We start from the raw sequence: 20,506 nt of genomic DNA, 5'->3' as shown, positions 1-20,506 counted from the left end.
CAAAAACTTTTTATTTTTCCAATAAACCACTATAAAACAGCAACTGCCTCACTGATCTAGTGGCTAACATTTTCAACTACGGATCTGCACGATGCGCAGATTAGTAGACGGACGGAACTGCCGTTACTGTCCACCTGCTCAGCATTTAGACGTTTGCGCGTTAGATAAAGGGGCGCAAGGAGACCGGCAGGGTGATTACGTATACCCACGATAGTCTTACGACACGATCTTTGCTGTCAAACATCACTTATGTTTCTTTCATCATCATCACATCAACCGATAGACGTCCACTGCTGGACATAGGTCTTTTGTAGGGAGTTCCAAGTTCCACGATTCTGAGCCGCTTGGATCCAACGGCTACCTGCGACGCGCTTAATGTCGTCTGTCCACCTCGTTGGGGGTCGACCAACGCTGCGCTTACCAGTACGGGGCTGCCATTCCAGCACCTTGGGACCAGTGGCGTGCATAGGGTTTTCGGTCAGGGTATGCATAAAAAAAAATAGGTACTGAACATGCTATTTTGATGTTACTGTAAAATTTTATTTGTGAGTAGGTACCTAACTTTACATTGTTTGTGATACCCATGTAGATCTTCTCATCATCTCCTATTTCCAGTAGGTATAGTAAGCTCTGAGACGACCGACTAGCGAGTTTTTAAAATTGTCTGCCATTGCGGCAATTACATTAAATAATGTTTTTTAGTGTAAACAATAAACAAACATAGGTATTATTATAAATAAATAATGAAACAAAACATTGATCACTGCTATTTGCCTGTTTCTGTAAGTCAGTCAGAGCTCTTTTTACGTGCCGCTCCTTGTAGGTGCATTCCTTCCTTTACGAATAATCTCAATTAAACGTTAGTTAAGAATTAGCTCTAAACTTACCTACATTTTCCAAGCACACTGAACCATCAGATCACACGCCGAATATAAGAACTTTCTTACACTAAGAATATTCCTCACAATCATTTACAAACAGTACACTGTCACAAAGGTTAATGTTAACAATAATAATTGTAACTATTTACAAACAACCGTACAGCAAACGAAAAAAACAGTAATTAATTCTAATTCGGTGAATATAAGTTGTTATGACAGAAGGTAAAAGGTAAACAATAATGGCGCTGAGCGATCGCCAGCGATAATGAGAATATCATAGTCAAAATATGTCCGTAATATTTTCTTAGTACACAAATGCTATTAAAAGTTGTCATTTGAAGAATATTACTTCATCAGTTACCAATGGCACCTGGTATACGTTAATAATTTATTTAACATAATTCGGCAACTTTTAATTTGGTTATTTTAATATACTTTTTGAACAAATTAGGTACTTATAAATTTTTAAAGACCTTGAATGTAATAAAATTCATTGATAAATTTTTTAACTACAAAAAAGAATTATTGCCGTTTAAAACAATAACAAACAAAGCAAATTACTTGTGCTTATAAAAAAACAAAGCATACATTTGGATTTCAAATTTCCGTAAGCAGTGCTTTTAAGATTTGCACACAAGCGAAACCCCTATACTGGAAACCTGGAAAACTCGCACACATAGAAAGAGCCAAATATTGTGTAAGCACGCACGCGATTATATCACTACACACCAGAACTTCCATGTGTGCTGGTGCACACAAGTAACGACAGATGCATTCAATCGCCGTGCTTCTATGGAGACCGCGGCGGCGTGGCGCATTAATTCGAGCGACGAATAAACGATTTGCCCGGCAATGGATACTTAATCGTGAAAACCCCAGCTAATTTTATGAGATTTAAATTATATTTAAAGCGTTACTTTTTATTTAGGGATACTGTTTACAACTCAAAATTAAAATATAGTCGAAATATTATGCAGTTTGTCTATTTTAGTTCTAAACCATGACACGGGACTTGTCCATTGGTTTACATAGAAGTGCGGCCGGCCGGCCGGTTTTAACTAGATGGCGCTTTTATAGTTTTCTATAAATTGTTTAATTTTTTTTCAATCTTTAAATTTGAAGTCGTCCTTATGGTCTGAGAGGCCCTGAGGTCAGGGTATGCACTGCTTATTTGCATCTATGAGATGCACGCCACTGCTTGGGACCCCAACGTCCATCCTTTCTCCGAACTATGTGCCCGGCCCATTGCCACTTAAGCTTCGCGACTCGTTGAGCTATGTCGGTAACTTTGGTTCTTCTACGAATCTCCACATTTCTGATTCGATCGCGTAGAGATACTCCGAGCATAGCTCTCTCCATCGCCCGCTGAGTGACTCTAAGCCTTCTTATGAGGCCCACAGGCCCCAAACGACCATGTTTCAGAGCCATAGGTCATCACTGGCAACACGCACTGTTCGAAGACTTTCGTCTTCAGGCACTGAGGGATTTTTGACGAAAAGATGGCACGAAGTTTCCCGAACGCTGCCCATCCGAGTTGGATTCGGCGGTTCACCTCCTTCTCGAAATTGGACCTACCTAACTGGATCGTGTGTCCTAGGTATACGTATTCGTCAACAATTTCGAGTGCAGTGTTCTCAACGATTACTGGTTGAAGCGGAACATGAGCATTAGACATAATCTTCGTCTTGCTCATGTTCATTCGTAGGCCAACCTGTTGAGAAGCTCTGCTGAGGCCATTGAGCATCGTATTTAGGTCTCCCAGAGTCTCTGCCATTATGACTACATCGTCGGCAAACCGAAGTTGAGTGATGTACTCGCCGTTAATGTTGATGCCAAGTCCGTTCCATTCCAGAAGCTTAAAGACGTCCTCCAACGCAGCGGTAAATAGTTTCGGGGAGATAACATCTCCCTGTCGCACGCCTCGCTGCAATTGGATTGGTCTCGTAGTCTGATCCTGTATACGAACTGACATAGTGGCGTTTTTGTACAAACACTGCAACACTTGGATATACCGGTAGTCAATTCGGCATCTCTGCAGTGACCTAAACACAGCCCAAGTTTCCACCGAATCAAAGGCTTTTTCATAGTCCACAAACGCTAAGCAAAGTGGCCGGTTATACTCTTCAGTCTTCTGTATAACCTGCCGCAGCGTATGAATGTGGTCTATGGTACTAAAGCCCTTACGGAAACCGGCTTGTTCGGGAGGCTGGAAGTCATCAAACCTACGAGCGAGACGATTCGTAATGACTCTCGAAAACAGCTTGTAGACATGACTCAGCAGCGAGATGGGTCTGTAATTCTTCAACAAGGTATTATCACCTTTTTTGAAGAACAGAACCACCACACTCCTGTGCCATGCCTCTGGCGTTGTGCCTTGGTGAATAACGGAATCAAACAATCGCTGAAGGACTTTCAGTATCGGTTTTCCACCTGCCTTCAGGAGTTCTGCCGTTATTCCGTCATCACCCGGCGCTTTGCCATTTTTAAGCTGCTTGAGAGCCACACTAATCTCGTATAGGCTGACGTCTGGGATATCTTCGGTATAGTGTCGAGTTAATTTGGCTCTAGGATCCTTAGCCAAATCTTCAACAGGCGTCTGTACTGTGGTGTACAACTGTCCATAAAAGTTCTCAACCTCACCCAAGATCTCAGGTTTGGAAGAGACAAGACTACCATTATTGGTCTTCAGTCGCATCAACTGGCTCTGACCGATAGACAGATCTCTAGCGAACACTTTAGAGCCTCTGTTTTGCTCGATGGCATTTTTAATACGCTCTGTATTGAAGTGCCGCATATCACGAGCCTGTGATTTAGAGATCTGCCTATTAATCCGCCGGTAAGCGGACGCGTCTGCTGTATGTTTCTTTATTGTATTCAAAAGTTACAAGCAAGTTTGACAGCAAATATAGCGAGATTTGCGCCTGTTGCGCAGTCTAGCACTGTGCTAGCAGGTCAGCGACCTATACTTACGCGTCTAGCACAGCAACACAACGTCACCACATATCCAGGGTTCGGTTATACGCAGCCAGACACAATCTTCATACGTCTGATAGCGAAGCGGTCCAATATTAACTGTTGCGCTTGCGTTGCATCATGATAAGTAATAGGAGGGTAGTTGGATAAAACCGAGGGCAATTAACCGAATTATTACACCATTATAGCAGTTAGGTATAGTATAGTGTAGAGTCACTACAAACAGACTGACTTAACGTTTCAAAAGTGCTTATAAACTGGGCCTACTTGAAATAAAAGAAAGTTGAATTTCGAATTTTTGGATTACTAGTAGGCGTGAGGGATCCGAACTCGGCCCCCCAAAAGTGACCTACAACGCAACAACTATTAACAATGTATTTAACAATATAACGCTTATTTAACAATATGGGTATATAATTTACACTGTTTTGAATATTCCAGGCCGTGGTGCACTAAGCGTCGCCGGTCGACAGCTCAGTGATCACAGCAATAACCGGGAGTCCTCACTAGACGACTCCGGTGTCGTGGATGACCATGATGATGGCGAGCACACCTCCGACGACCAAGCGCCGCATCCACACCGAAGGCACCTACTTCCGCATCCACCTACTTCACTACCTATTAAACAAGTGTGTATTCCGTTCCATTGATAGGTTCTTAAAACCTGTAATCTCCGATCATTTCGCTACCATTTAAATTTGCATTTAAGCATCAAAAGTCCCGTATATATTTGAATAAAGAAATATTTTACTATAACTTTGAATTTAAGAAAGACTGTATTTTGCGGAAGAATAATAAATACACCCTGTATTAATATCGATGGCGGATACAAATATTTTGCAGTGTTTATCCGTCCTAAAACGACAAGTAATGAATGATAGTTATAATCATTGATTTAATATGAAACAATTACAATAAAATCAAGAATATAATAAAGCTACCTGTGTTAATATTCATGATATCAAAATAATAATGCTGAAAATAATAATTTTACATATAACTAAATCCTTCTTTGAAAGACATGCCGAGAATTATAGTAATAATCAAATCTGGTATCTAATAAAGCTGAGTAGGTACAAATGAACTGTGTAATTCCAGATTAACGTGCAAGGCCAAAGATGTTCTAGAACTATTAGAATATCACTAATGCACTAAAACAGAGCGCTGAAAAATTAAAATATAACCAAGTTATAAAGAAGCATCGCTATTTTTTCGATATTCCTAAAAATGTATGTAACTTTTTACAGGAAACTAAAAAACCAGAAACGAAGCTTAAGAATGGTTCCAAAACAGAAATACAATCGGACCAAACAAAAAAAGGCGAAAAAGGCAGCATTGAAGAAAAATATCCGCTTAACCCCGACTACCTTAATCAGATAGTGGTTCTAGGTAAAACTAAAATTATAATATTTGCACAGCTTTAGATCTATGATATAATGCTATCAAAGAGTTATAATAAAAAAAAGAAATCTGTTTTAAATTTGGTAGCATTATAATACCACTTGATTGGCACTGCTTCAACACTGGAAAGCACAAGTCAAGTAACAACAAGTTGCAGCCAATATCAGAATGTATGCTTTGAGTATCCTTATGAGAACCAAAATTTTATGTTACCTTGCTCTCTTCATAAGTAGTATAGACTTCAAATTGAATGTAACACAATGATTTGTGCCTAACCGACTGCATGGTACTTACTTTTTTTTTTAATACTTATACAATTAACACATGATCAACTATCTAAAATCTAACAGACTTAAAACGCTTGCATTTTTGCAAATGGACTTCTCCTTTATAGCTCCTTTATACCTTTAGATTTTAATACTTCAATAACAATCAAGTTACCTACGTAGTTTTAATACTATCTATTTATATTTTCGTACTCATTTGATCAAAATCTAATTAGTCACTCTATTTCAATTTGCATCTGCAATCAGATGATAGTTTCTTTGGATATCAGAAGCACTGTGTAAGATTTTTTTTTTTAGTCTTCCTATTTACTAAAAATGATTAACCGTTTGGAAGTGGACTAAATTGTAAATTGCACCAAATTCCACGATCAAACGGAATCTTTGGTAGCTTGGCTTAAAATTATATTCTTCAAACGAATATAATTCGATTAAGTTAATTTTAAACATGAGTATGCAAAGCTACTAAAGTTTTTAATATCAAACGTAGTATTTATTTGCTAAAAAATAGTCAACGCAATGTTATTTCACTATACTTACAGCCATTTTTACTGTTTAATAGACATTTATATAATACAAAATTAGACACAAAAACGAATATTTCATGGCAACATTTAATTAATAATACTCCTAAGATATTAATAAATTAATGTATTCAGTTTTAGATTAAGGTTTTATGAAATATTCGCTATTTCACTATAAAAATAAACCCAGTTTAACATTTACGATAATTTGAAAGGCATAACTATGCCCACAAATTTCTAGCTAGATTTATTGGCGCTATAGAAACGATTAATGATTGCCTAGTGGCTGGTAATATTCACCATTAGCTTCACGTCTTGATGGGGCTACACCTCATTGGACACTTTATAAAACACTGTTGCAATTTCGCTTCTACCCTCATTAATATCGTCAGGGGCGGACTGGCCATACAAGCGCGCGCCCGACCTCCCCCAAGCGGAGACGACGAAAATTAATGAGCTCAGTTTATTGGCAGCCACGCACAAATCTCATATGGGCAATTACGAGCAAAATTGCACTTACTTCACAGGTTAGTAAAACACAGACGCCAACGCTTCTGCCCCCCAGTCCACCCCTGTTCCTTTTGGGAAGACTGCAGGGTGATTCGACGCGATTGGTTGATTTGATGTCGATTGTATCGTCTTAAGAATCGCATTCAAGTCTGTTTCAGGATCATCATTTACATGCTCCGAAACAATATTTAAGTTTTTACAATTCCTAATGATTGAACTTTTATGCGATTCAAATGGGATTTTGAAAATTGTGAATTTGAAATTTTGCTACTTGAAACGGAAAACGCATTGGTGATTCAAAATTTGATATCGTGCATTTCCTGCGATTTTCTCTTCTGCCCCAAATTTCCGCTTTTAATGCATGTTGCAATTTATCATTAATAGTACATTACGGTACCTACAAGTTTGCAATGTTGATTAATAATGTCGAGGCGCGAATTTCAATACCAGAGCCGCAGGCGATGGATTTAAATAGCACTCAGAAATTTAATCAACGCACACGTGTATAATACGACTTTTTCAATACATTTGTAAATAAAACTTATAAATTTGTGTATTAATTAGTTTATATGGGCACTGAATAGAAATATAGTGCACAAAAACACCATTATTCATACACGTAATACAATAATTTATATGATAATGATTCTTAAAGATTTTTTGTCCTCCGAGCAGCCTCCAAATAGCTGTGTTTTGAAGGTGGTCTTGTTGGTCCATTATACATCCATTATAGACTAAATCGACGCAGTAACTGCGTCACATTTTACCGACTGTAGTTAACCGTGAAAGAATTACAACCTTACGAGAAATGTATTGAAAAATATTTTACATTGAAATACGATTCCGCAATGGCAAGCTTCGCATCAATATTCTTATTATGTTGAAACGCTTCTCTGTGCTTCTGCCCTTCTGCTATTATTTCTTCAGTTTTTAATTTTTTCTTGATTTCGTTAAATATGTGCGCGTGTGTGTTGTCGCTTTATATATACAATTTTTTCCCCGTTTTATGCTTTATTGACTTTTTTACATTGATCACAGATGAACTTGTGGACAGAAACTGTGAGTGCTGCGTCACTTGTTGCATAGACTATGAAGGATGGCTGCAGTTCCAAAACGGATTGTATGGAATTGTAAAGGATCCGCTATTTGAACTGTTTATAACTACATGCATAGTTCTCAATACACTATTCTTGGCTCTTGAGCATCATGGTATGAGTGAAAATGTTAGACAAGCTTTAGACATAGGAAATAAGGTAATCCATTAATTAAGCTATCCCAGTTATAACTATGTTAAACATTAGCCGGTTATTATAAAACTATTTTGCATTGCAGGTTTTCACGTCAATATTTACGTTAGAATGTATTATGAAAGTTATGGCAATGAGTAAAGATTATTTCGCTTGTGGGTGGAACATATTCGACTTGATTATCGTTTCAGCTAGTCTCCTGGATCTTATATTTGAGCTTGTAGATGGTCTGTCAGTGTTAAGAGGCCTGAGATTGGTAAGTCTTTTGTTTTATCATTGAATTTGTGTTAAAAAAGGTTTTTAATTGGTTTGTGTTTATCACTGCCGAATCGTTACTTACAAAATTATACCGTTCCCAGAATTTTCTCTTTATAATACAAAATATATGTACTTATCTATAAATCTTTCTGCTTCAAAATAATTGTTTCTTTGTGTCTAATTGTGCAATCAAATAAAAATGTATCTTTTTCAGTTACGAGTATTAAAATTAGCCCAATCATGGACTACAATGAAAGTGTTATTAAGTATTATAATATCTACAATAGGTGCTCTTGGTAACTTGACGTTCGTGCTAGTTATAGTTATATACATATTTGCTGTTATCGGTATGCAGTTGTTTTCGAAATCATACACTCATGAAAAGTTTGATCCGGATCCCGTGCCCAGGTATTTATATTCCATAGCTACTGTTTATTATTAAGTTTAAAGACTATTTTTTGTCTTTAAAATATACGTTACAAGCTACATAATCTATCATTACTGTCAGGACATTCCTAGATATTGGATAGAAGCTGTCGTTATTTTGCTGAATATAATATGAAAATTAAGCTTAATTTAACCTTAAATTACAAAATAAGCTTTATTTTAAATTAAAATAAGCTTTAAACTTTATTTTCAAAGAAGTACGTTCCTAGATTGACATCCTCATATAACAATATCTTGTATACTCATAAGCAACGCAAGTAATTTCATAAGTATAATATTTTTTAAACCCATTTTTTTCAACTAAGGTGGAACTTCAACGACTTTTTCCACTCGTTCATGATGATATTTCGCATACTTTGTGGAGAATGGATAGAGCCACTTTGGGATTGCATGCGTGCAGAGCAAGAAACTGGCGCGGAAAGTTGCTTCTTCATTTTCCTTCCTGCGCTCGTAATGGGAAACTTCATGGTGCTCAACCTCTTTCTTGCCTTGTTGCTTAATAGCTTTAACAGTGAGGAGTTAAAGAATAAAAAAGAGGTAATTTCTTATCTTCTATTATAAAAAATCAAATGTTTTGAAGTGCGAATATTTTAGTATCGTTCACTTAAAATTATATTACTCAGAATTAAAAGCAATTAATTAAACTTATTTTCAGGAAGTAGGTGAAGATTCAAAATTAGCTAAAAGTTTTGATAGAATACGTTCAATAGTAAGAAAAAAAGGTTTCCTTATATCTAAAAGTAAAGAGACTGAAAAAAAATCTAAATTAGAAGAGTTAGTTAATGAATTCATGATGCAACATCGGGCTATGAAGGAGAACACAACGCCAATTCCACCAGAACAGAGGTACTCTACTTCAGTTCAAGAAACGATTTTATTTCCTCATGACAATATTTATAGTCATAGTTATCAAGAAGCGTTAAACAGGTATAAACAAATCAAAACCCATTTACATGATGACATCTCTTAATGGCAATGATCTTTCCAAACTTAAAATTTTTAGGCCTATATCTGTAGGTTCCGACTTTGGCTATCCGCACCTCTACCAAGCAGGGAATAACTTCAACCATGGCAGTCAGGAAACTCTAAAAGATGTACGAGATTTAGCAGCAGAACATAAGATCACTAGCATACGAGAAGATTCTAAAGAAAACCTTGATGAATCCACTTCAACTGACCAAATCGCAGTTCAAAAACTATTAAACCAAATGTCATCTGGATACCATACACAACCTTCAGACTCGCGAGGTATATATAAGTAGATATTATCTTAAATATATTATGTCAATTTATATTTGCATACATTTTGAATATTTTATTTTTTAGATGAATTTGAACAGTACGAGATGGCACAAATATCTTGTAAAACAACACCAGAAAAATTTAAGCGCCAAGTATTAGGTGTAAGCATAGGAGGGGTAGATCTGGCTAAAAATCTTAGTAGAGAAGCAGTAAAGCGACCTGATGAGGAAGATATGAAACATCCCTGGCAAACTTTGGTCTCATATGTAGATGAAATAACCGTAGGTGGAAGAAAGAACTCCAAAGGCCAATACATGGACCCGACGGGAAAATTTCCAGGTTTTGGAAAAAGTAAGGAGCCGAAAGACCCTGAAAATTGTTTTCCTAAACAATGTTATAAACAGTACGTATACTAAATCTTTAGATTTTAACATCAAATTAAATTTTCTTTTACACAAGTTTTTGTTTTCAGATGTACTTGTTGGGACGCTTGCATTCAGACAAAGTTAGGTCAAAGATGGATGTTAATTCGTACATATATTCTTCGTTATGTTGATACGCCAGCATTTGAGTGGTTCGTGTTAGTTCTAATCTTCGCTTCAAGCATCACTTTATGTTTTGAAGATATACATCTAGAAAAAAATAAACCACTCAAGAAAATACTTTACTGGACAAATCTAAGTTTTTGCATGATCTTTGTTATAGAAATGTTTTTCAAATGGATAGCGCTGGGTTTCTATAGATATTTTACGAGTTTTTGGACTTTGCTAGATTTTACTATAGTTTTCGTAAGTACAATTTATTACTATGATTACAAGATTCTTCTTATAATTAGTGTGGCATATTATAATTCAAATTGTTTCAGGTGTCAGTGTTTAGTTTGTTAATAGAAGAAAATGAAAATTTGAAGGTATTAAGGTCGCTACGGACATTGCGGGCACTAAGGCCACTAAGAGCTATTTCCCGGTGGCAAGGAATGCGTATAGTTGTAAATGCATTGATGTATGCAATACCTAGTATATTCAACGTACTATTAGTATGTTTAGTTTTTTGGTTGATATTTTCCATTATGGGAGTGCAGTTTTTTGGGGGAAAGTTTTTCAAGTGTGTGGATGCAGAAGGTGACATATTACCATTAGAGGTAAGATTAATTTAGACCTTAATACATTCTTAAAGAAACCTTTATTCTTGACTAAAGATTATCTTTTTTTCAGGTAGTTAATGATAAATGGGAGTGCTACTACAATAATTTTACATGGATAAACTCTAAAATATCCTTTGACCACGTCGGCGTAGCCTATTTAGCTTTATTTCAAGTAGCTACATTTGAGGGATGGATGGAAGTAATGGCTGATGCTGTGGATGCGCGAGGAGTAGATTTACAGCCGGCGAGAGAGGCCAATCTTTACGCATACATATATTTCGTTATTTTTATAGTATGCGGATCGTTCTTCACATTAAATCTATTTATAGGAGTAATTATAGATAATTTTAATATGCTCAAGAAAAAGGTAAGTTCACACATGTTTATAAAAGCTTTAAAGAATATTTAAAAAAAAACTCTATTTAATATTGTTGTCTATTGCAGTATGAAGGTGGTGTACTCGAAATGTTTCTAACGGAAAGCCAAAAACATTATTACACTGCTATGAAGAAACTAGGTAGAAAAAAGCCCCAGAAAGTAATAAAAAGGCCAAGAAATCAATTTCTAGCGATGTTCTATGACTTATCAAATTCTCGAAGATTCGAAATAGCTATATTTGTTCTAATATTTCTAAATATGCTTACTATGGGTATAGAGCATTACGACCAACCTCATTCGGTTTTCTTCGTATTAGAAGTTAGTAACGCGTTTTTTACAACAGTTTTTGGCTTAGGTAAGGAAAATGTATTTCAATATTTGATAAAATTAATTTTGTAAAATCCTGCTATGTTTATAATATATGTGTTTTGTATTTTATTTTCAGAGGCTATAGTTAAGATAGTCGGTCTACGTTATCATTATTTCACAGTTCCTTGGAACGTTTTTGATTTTTTGCTAGTTTTAGCTTCGATCTTAGGCATCCTAATGGAGGATATTATGATAGACTTACCAATATCCCCTACACTTCTAAGAGTGGTCAGAGTTTTTCGCATAGGGAGAATTTTAAGACTGATTAAAGTGAGTTACTTAACCTTTTTTTATTAGTTACAACCACAGGTATGGATCCTTAATGTTTTAAATTTTTTAGGCCGCTAAAGGCATAAGAAAACTGTTGTTTGCGTTGGTGGTGTCCCTACCAGCTCTGTTCAACATCGGTGCCTTGCTAGCCCTGATTACCTTTATCTATGCGATCATCGGTATGTCCGTATTTGGTCACGTTAAGGAGCAGGGCGCCCTAGATGACATTGTCAATTTTCAAACTTTCGGTAGGAGTATGCAACTACTTTTTCGGTAAGTTCTTTTTTAATAATGTCATTCTCGTATCGCATATCCATAAGTAAATAAATCTCAAAATTCCTGCGTTTTTTGCTTTGCTCAAAGTTATTTGCTTTTTAGCTGTTACTTTTATAAACAATTTTATTGCTGTTTCAATTATACCAATCAAAAATATATTGTTTTTACCCGAGAATGATAAAAAAAAGTTAGAAGATAATGTAGATGGTTTGCTGTTGTAGATATTCAGACCCATTGATTGTCACAGTCTAAATCAAATTAAAATTTAGCGGAAATGGCAGACAAAAACAGATGTTTTTTTTTCTTCTTTGAGTTGTTGGTTTATGTATCGGAAATTCTTGTTTTTTCAGCCTTATGACGTCAGCGGGTTGGAACGATGTCCTAGAGTCTTTAATGATTCAGCCCCCAAAATGCGAGTTGGGCGATCATGGCCACTCTAATGGAAATTGTGGGAGTCCATTACTAGCAATAACATATTTTACTTCATTCATAATAATTAGTTATATGATAGTTATCAACATGTACATTGCAATCATTCTCGAGAATTTCAATCAGGCTCATCAAGAGGAAGAAATTGGTATTGTGGAAGATGATTTGGAAATGTTCTACATACGTTGGTCGAAGTAAGTTATATTTTATTACAAGTTCATTTTAATGTTATATTAGGACAGTATTATAATTATCCGCTTGGTAAACTTTTGTCTTTTTACCTGTTGTAACAGTTAATTTACTGTTTTTTATTGCTATATATTTAACTTGTTTTAACTAATAAAACTGTCGTTTTTTTAGGTACGATCCACATGCTACTCAATTCATAAGTTTTGCTCAACTATCAGATTTTATAGCTTCTTTAGATCCCCCACTAGGCATATCGAAGCCAAATACTGTAGCACTCGTCAGCTTTAACTTGCCTATTGCTAGAGGCAATAAAATCCATTGTTTGGACATCTTACATGCACTTGTTAAGCATGTACTAGGTCACGTGGAGGAAACAGACACTTTCAGGCAACTCCAAGAACAAATGGATATTAAATTCAAGAAACAGTTTCCTACGAGAAAAGAATTAGAGATAGTTTCTTCAACGAGGATATGGAAGAGAGAAGATAAAGCAGCGCGAACCATACAACGGTCATTCAGAGAATATATCAAGTAAGATAATCTTTAATCTTCTTAGTAAAATTATAAAGTTTGAAGTTTGTTTTAGACAAGTTTATTGTAGACATCTAAGTTTGTTGTGGACATCTTCTTAGACCAGTGCGCGTTGGGTAACCTCGTAGCTTTAGTTTTAAGTTAAAAATATGGTTATCGCCATCATACCACACATTTTTAATTTAACTCTCTCATCATAAGTGCCTACTTGAATAAAGATATTTTTGACTTTTGACTTTGACTTTACTTCCAACGACACAAAAAGATGTCAAGATGTCACAAAAAGCTTTTCTACTGTTTTGTTTGAAAATTTAAGTGCGTATAAAATAAGTGCATTCATTATTTGTCATTTCACGCAAAAAGAGATAAAGAAAATAAGTTAAGTGTTAAATTTTATTAAAATAGATTATGTCTTACCTTTGAATAGGAGAAAAAACCGTAGTCCATCGCAAGAAGAAGAGGAAGAAAGCACTAAGTGGTCACCAGGTCACGGGTGGGGAGGTAAATTAAGCGCGTTGCTTCATGTGCGAAGAGGATCACACGCGTCCAGCAGAAAGTCTTCAAGGGCGTCTGAAGGTTCCGACTTGAGTGATATAGGAGGAGCTTGGCTAAATTTGCCACTCTTGTTATTACCAGGAACTGCTCCAAATGATCAGGTAATACGACATGGATCAGAACGTAGAATGAAAAAATATGCAACGTGTAAATGAAAACCGAAATAATGCTTCACAGTCTTTAGAGGTACTACATTATGTACTGTCTCTGAGACTTATCAGTGAAACCGAAAACCTATTAGTTTTTTTTTGTAAACCACTTGTTTTGCCATACAATGTAACATACTTGCATCCTTCAATATTATTTCGTTATTCTGTTATTCCTTGTATATGCACAAGTTTGGCCACGAAACGTATATTATGTTAAGGTTGTGTAAGGTTATAACGTAGGTTTATAGCATTATTAATTTGAAGACTATCACTTTCTTCTTAATAAATTCTACTACTACTGCATCATTACAATCAACGCCATCTAGCCCCAGAGTAGGCGTAGCTTGTGTTATTGCTACTAAGATGACTGATGAATATTTTTATGAATAGTAGGTGCATATAAATACTTATAATACACAGATTATCACTCAGGTACTGAAAACACTCATGTTCATAATAAAACATTTTTCCTTTTGTGGTAATCGAACCCACAGAACCACTCGGATATTATTAAAAACTATTATGCTACTCGAGCTCGGAATCGTCATGAGAATTATTCACTGCAGTCCTGGTTGTAAACCTCACAATAAGAAGGTATTAATCATATTACATTTTATATAGCCGAGTGGATCAGAGCCAGCTCCAGCACGGAGAAGATCAGCGTACGGTTTGCCACTGTTCTTGAGGCATCAAGACGCAGTAGACGAAGACGTCGGCCCGAAACGAGCAGGTTCATATGTAATGTTATGCTTTTTGTGTCTTTCTTCTCTTAGGCAGTTAGACTCGAAAGTCATCCATGAAACTTTTGCAAACATCTCTATCGCATCTTTCATGAAACTTCTTTTACAAAACTCATCTTTCATGAAACTTCTGATGTCTTAAATCATTATTGGAAAGCAATTTGGACAATATCTACATGGCGAACCACGGACATCAAATAGGTGACTAGTTTTTAATTCATGGGTCATTTTAATTCTGCTTATTTTCTGTCAATTCTTTTTTGTGTCCAAGCTAAATTAAATATGTTTTGGTCATTCGCAATCATGATAATGTGGTTCTAGCTTTTGCAATTTATTTTCCACCATGGTATGTGGATGCTTATACGCAAATTATCTAATAACGTGAATACCTAAATATTGCTACTTTAATAGGCTTTACCTACCAACGCCTATTTTAAGTGTATATCATTAAAAAGGGTTGACAGACCTATTTCTTCGACTGCATGTGTGCCTAAATCTATTCCAATTTCTATGCTTTCTCTTCTAAATGTTCTTTATCATAGTTTAGTATTATTAAATGTCGCATGTTTATATGGATCTTTTAATGATCTTAAGTTTTCTTCGCTTTAATATTGCGTTCTTAATTCCTGAATTATAGTTTAAGACGCTTAATAAACTGACCTCGATCTAAGAATAGGGTCGGTCTTAAGCGAAGATTGATCGGTACTTGAGAACCTGTTGTTAGCTCGATGTTGACTATTATTTAGTTGCTTTTTAGCTCTTATTGAAAAATTATGAGTTATACTTTCCATTTTTACAAATATTTTACGATCATGAATTTGTATGTTACAGGCTCACTTCGTCTGAGCTCCCGGAGAAGTTCGGCAAGACGCCCAACGCCCCCTGCTAGAGCCAGCACGCCTTCTCCGCACGCAAGCAGCGCCGTGAGCATCCTCGTCACTGAAGCATCCCCTGATACCGCCCCCCCACCTGCAGCACCCCCAACAGTCGTTCGAGTACTCGTTCATCGTGAAAGTGACGAGCAACCCAGCTGATCTACGACCGAAGAGCCTCCAGAGGCTCCGACAAACCCGTAGTATTTAGTTAACTTAAGTACCAGGCTGACATAAAGACAAAGTGAGTGTCAAAAGTTTTAAAGATCGAATATTGTGTTCACGCACGGGTATAAAGTGATATTACAACGGTTAGGTCGTAATTGTGATTTTAAACCAATTTAGATTTAGATGTCGATAAGTATTGTTATATTTAAAGAATTATAAAAAAAACGAAAATATCAATTCTTTTAGTAACAAAATAAATTATATAAAATTACCGAAGACTTCCATACGCAATAAAGGTTAAATAAAATAGCGTTAAATCACACATCAAGTTAAACGACAGGTTAAACCGTTTGTAGCTTTACGCTTATATAATTAGTAAATGCCGATTCGTTAGATGGTTTTAATTATAGATATTTAAGTAGGCGAGGAGTAGAGTTGCGCAACTGTATATTACTTTGTTACTGTAAATAGCGTTATTATGTGTAAGCCAGCGAATAATATAGTACTTTTATCTCACGAAGCGAAACGTCTGTAACTTAATTTTAAATTTGTGTGTGTGCACGCGGGAGTTCGCAGTACTCTCTCAGACACAGATCGCTATAATTAAAGCGAGGACCGCACCTGTAGCGGCGTTTAAGTTCAGACTCCTGCGAGCGACCAATCACAAAACTTGCTCGAACGCGTCGCACGCTTGGACGCTGCTTTTGACGCAAATAAGACGCCACAGTTTCGCCTTGCCTTACAGCGCGCGTCGCTTAATGATATAAAAGTACTAAACGATGTCGAAGCGTGTTACAAAGATGCTATGTACCTATTAGCATCCAACTTTACGCAACAGCTTTTCATACATGCCAACAAAATAAATGAATGCAATGTCTAATATAAAATTTTGAATGCATGAAATATGAATGAAATAACATGATTTAGATGTCTGGATATTAGCCACTACCGTGATATATTTCTTGCTGGGCCCTATTCATATCCAGACAAAAGCTCGAAATAATGTGAGATACAAAATTAGAATATAAGATAATTATTGGTTATTTGAACTAATGGTCTTTGTCATTTACAATCTACAAATATTGGCGACTGTGCCTATGAAAACAAAACAGAACCTAGCTTATTTTCTTTGAATAAAGCAATAGGTTTCATTAAGTGCTATCCCAAAGTAGACATACGCAGATTATAATTTAATATTATTAAATTGAAATAAAAAATCACTCCTATCACAAGCTTAACTCCTACCTCTGTACTCTTTACTCGAGTTTAACTATTTTTTTTTATTATGCCCACCCACTTACTTACCTTTAATTATTTTCTTTTTAAAGTCATAACAAATTATTACTCAGAATTATATAATATATTCCAAGGCAGCTTTAATTATAAGTAAGTAAAATGAAAATCTTTAGTGCGAATCTAAAGAAATAAACATTGCCTGCAATTTTGTTCGACACAAAACTAAACTTTTAATAATAAAAGTAAGTTTTTTTCATGAATTCAGTGAATAAGGAGGCGCTAAATTTAAATTTAGTCTAACAGGACTTCAGGAATAGTTTGAGGTTTACAGAATTGGTACCTAATAGTTATAGTTTACCAAAATCTAAGTAATAATTACAACAGACAATACTCATTATAGGCTAACGTAGTAGGTATATAATGATAGTTCAAAAGTTCAACGCTTGCAATCGTGAAATCATTTTTCGAGTATCGATAACTTGTAACGTAGAAACGTGACGAAACTTAATGTGTCACAGTCAAAGAAACGTATAGCGACGCAGTATAGCACACGGGACGCGATTTAGAGCAAGTCGCTCGCTCGTGTAGCCTCTCAAACTTCAAAGGTGGAAATCGCTCTTAATTTTGAATACTATCATTTTCAGTTGTAGGCACTAGTAAAACGAATAATAATATTCAAGATAGTTAGTATGCATACGATTTTAAAAAGTAGCGCGGTTTGGGACGTATTCTGCTTTAATTTTAAAGCGTGCGACTATTTGCGCTACTTTGTTAAATTTCATACAAGTTACTGGCCAAGGGAAATTAGCGATAATTCGCGCGACTAAGTGTTAATACTAAAACAAATTTAAGAAAATATAACTAGTATACCAGGAGCAGTATCAGCCGGCGGCGGCCCGGCGCACTATGCAACTATCCATATGTTTAGTCAAATCGCACGAAAGTTCACCTGACTAGAAAGTTAGTTGATAAAATCGGTGCGAGCTACTTTAGCCCCGCGTCCAGCTCCGCTTTAGATAATCTACGATTCATCAGTTCGTCGGCGTACGGCTGTAAAAGAGTAGGTACAAGGTCCGAGCTTTATAAAAAGGCTCATGTTATATGTTTCGTTACTCTAAAAATGACTCTCCGATAGCGATCATACCAAATCATATACCAAACTGTAGAACTCATTTGACTGTCCCTACCCGGTACAGTTAAATTATTGCAACTTACAGTATTTGTGTTATAGCATAGTGCGGATGACGTAATATGGACGCCTCTGATTCTCTCACGCACTGAGGAAGCAAAATAGTAGTAGGCTGCTTCTTCAGTAAAGCGTGCACGCGAATCCGCACCAAACTACAACCAAAGCACCGTAGTTATAGTTTAAGCGAGGCAACCTGGTCTAACACATTTACTATGTCTTAAGCGGCGTTCTAGTTTCGGTGCTATGAGCGACCAATCACAGGTTTCTGGCTTGACCGTGCGCTTGTGATTGGTCGCACAGTGGATGCAATTTTGAACGCCGCCAAAGATGCAGATTGCACGCTGCGGTTTGGTATTGCCTTTATTGTGACTATTGCACAGTTAGTTTCGATTACCGTAAAGATCATTGCTATGTGAACTATCTACTTTGTAAGCTAAAAATATATACATTTACCTATAGATCCATGTTACATCATTCCTTTATGCAGAAGCAAATATATGTGCGCTTTCTTTTACTAAGCATGCAAAGGAGATTGAGAGAGATAAAGCTCATTTTAATTCGTTATAACTTGTAGAACTCCCTGCACCTTCCGATTCTATCCAATTTTTAATCAGATTTAGATTCGGAATCGGATGGTGTGAATGTGCTATTACCGGCACCAAATTAGTGTGTAAAATGTCGCTAGTGATGTGCGAAATGGATCTGCTCATTTTTACTATAAGTGCGGTCATAAAATAGTGAAAATATCAAATAGTTTTTTGTTCCCTGCATTATTGTACATTTCACACAGCTTTCATCGCTAAGGCTCTTTGCTCTTGACTATAAGTTTTTATGTAATCGGAATCTGACATTTTCTGACAACCAAACCTCATCATCTGACAGTTCCATACAAATTTGGCAGACAATGAAACGCTTTTGCCCCCTTTGGAGCTCAGCAGCCCTATTCAGTAACTTTTTACAGCAACTGTCAATTAAGTATTCCTAAATTAATTATTAAACTTAACTTTTTCATACTTAGGATGATAAACCTTGCCCAATATGGAAATATTTTTCATTATTTGGACACATATTTTAGGATATATCCCGCGCATTGAATTAATGACTATGAGTCAAGTATCCGCGCGGCTTATGTGCTTTAATATTAAATAGTATCGTAACGCGGGCGAAATCGCTGTAACAGCCAAATATTAGGTATATTTGGCTGTTACAGCGATTTCGCCCGCGTTACGTTATTGTTATAAATTGCCCGCTACAGATTTGTCTGCTTTCGCGGATTAAAACAAATTAAGCTTAATATTTTTTTTATCAGTAACGCCTGTTTCTGTACAACAATATGTGAGTAAAGTTACTGAATAGGGGAGGCTGTTCATATTGATGTCTCAATAGCAAGATAATAGTAGTTCGTAGATTGTGTACTGCTTTTAGCATATAATATGACAAGTACAGGAAGAATTGGGTTGCTCAGTATAGTAATCAGTGGTAATAAGTAAAGGGATGTTTTTATTGTAGGCCAATTTGCACTAGAATAAAAGATGGCGGCCTATAGGTATATGCAACTGCTTTGTCTATGGAAATTATTTAAAAATGGTTTTTGAGAAACAAATTGTGCGTATATAATCATAAAGCTGGCAAACCAGATTTGTTTACAAGTGTTACGCCGGGTTTGTTTGGTTTAACTTGGAAAATTTCTCTGGACATTGAGCAGCGTGGCCGAAATCACCAATCATTTTGAAATAAGTGTACCTATGCGATTTTACAAGCATCCAGCAATCTATAAGTGCCAAGATAGCTGGTCGTAGATACCTTGGCACGGGAACTGTCTGAGCCAAAATTGGGAAAAACCATTAAATTAATATAACATAGATTTTTATCACGGTATACTAATGTTCCATAGGTCCGTCATATTTAATTCTTCTTTTATTGGCTAATAAAGTCCACATAGTAATATATGATTTTACATGTACAACATGTACCTACATACCCGTCCACTATAATTAATTATTTGACTTTTTTGTTCTGATATTAATTGTAGATAATTTATTTAATTAAATTCTCGTGGTCTTACTTTATAACGTCACACTAAAACGTGAAAGAAATGGGAGAAAAATACTCGAGACTTACTTTAAAGAGAGAAAAATATTGGAACTGTGTGTCCACGCAAAAAGAAAGCAAAAAGCAAAAAGAAAAACAAACGCGAGAAAGAAATATAAAACATGGCATTGTGTGCCAACAGGGCAGTCTGTG

The 20,506-nt window shown here is 36.0% G+C and overlaps 1 protein-coding gene across 1 annotated transcript in view; it reads left to right on the top strand.

Annotated features, from left to right (window-relative positions):
• LOC120633525 (sodium channel protein 60E) overlaps window positions 1-15,948 on the top strand; it is a 190,440-nt gene extending 174,492 nt beyond the window's left edge. Inside the window, exons 9-28 of the mRNA XM_039903755.1 lie at window positions 4,296-4,483; window positions 5,102-5,243; window positions 7,612-7,826; window positions 7,906-8,076; window positions 8,293-8,486; window positions 8,831-9,062; window positions 9,181-9,452; window positions 9,529-9,773; window positions 9,852-10,170; window positions 10,240-10,555; window positions 10,633-10,908; window positions 10,982-11,278; window positions 11,356-11,644; window positions 11,735-11,928; window positions 11,999-12,201; window positions 12,555-12,827; window positions 12,994-13,353; window positions 13,781-14,009; window positions 14,679-14,787; window positions 15,629-15,948. Coding sequence (XP_039759689.1) covers window positions 4,296-4,483; window positions 5,102-5,243; window positions 7,612-7,826; window positions 7,906-8,076; window positions 8,293-8,486; window positions 8,831-9,062; window positions 9,181-9,452; window positions 9,529-9,773; window positions 9,852-10,170; window positions 10,240-10,555; window positions 10,633-10,908; window positions 10,982-11,278; window positions 11,356-11,644; window positions 11,735-11,928; window positions 11,999-12,201; window positions 12,555-12,827; window positions 12,994-13,353; window positions 13,781-14,009; window positions 14,679-14,787; window positions 15,629-15,831 — 4,727 coding nt within the window. The 3' untranslated portion in view covers window positions 15,832-15,948. The remainder of the gene's footprint in view (window positions 1-4,295; window positions 4,484-5,101; window positions 5,244-7,611; window positions 7,827-7,905; window positions 8,077-8,292; window positions 8,487-8,830; window positions 9,063-9,180; window positions 9,453-9,528; window positions 9,774-9,851; window positions 10,171-10,239; window positions 10,556-10,632; window positions 10,909-10,981; window positions 11,279-11,355; window positions 11,645-11,734; window positions 11,929-11,998; window positions 12,202-12,554; window positions 12,828-12,993; window positions 13,354-13,780; window positions 14,010-14,678; window positions 14,788-15,628) is intronic.
• Window positions 15,949-20,506: the final 4,558 nt, after the last annotated feature.

This window comes from Pararge aegeria, chromosome 21 (genome assembly GCF_905163445.1).
Source record: "Pararge aegeria chromosome 21, ilParAegt1.1, whole genome shotgun sequence".
Classification (NCBI taxonomy): domain Eukaryota; kingdom Metazoa; phylum Arthropoda; class Insecta; order Lepidoptera; family Nymphalidae; genus Pararge; species Pararge aegeria.
The sequence above is the reverse complement of the archived record's forward strand: the minus strand, read 5'-3'. Positions and strand labels throughout refer to the sequence as shown.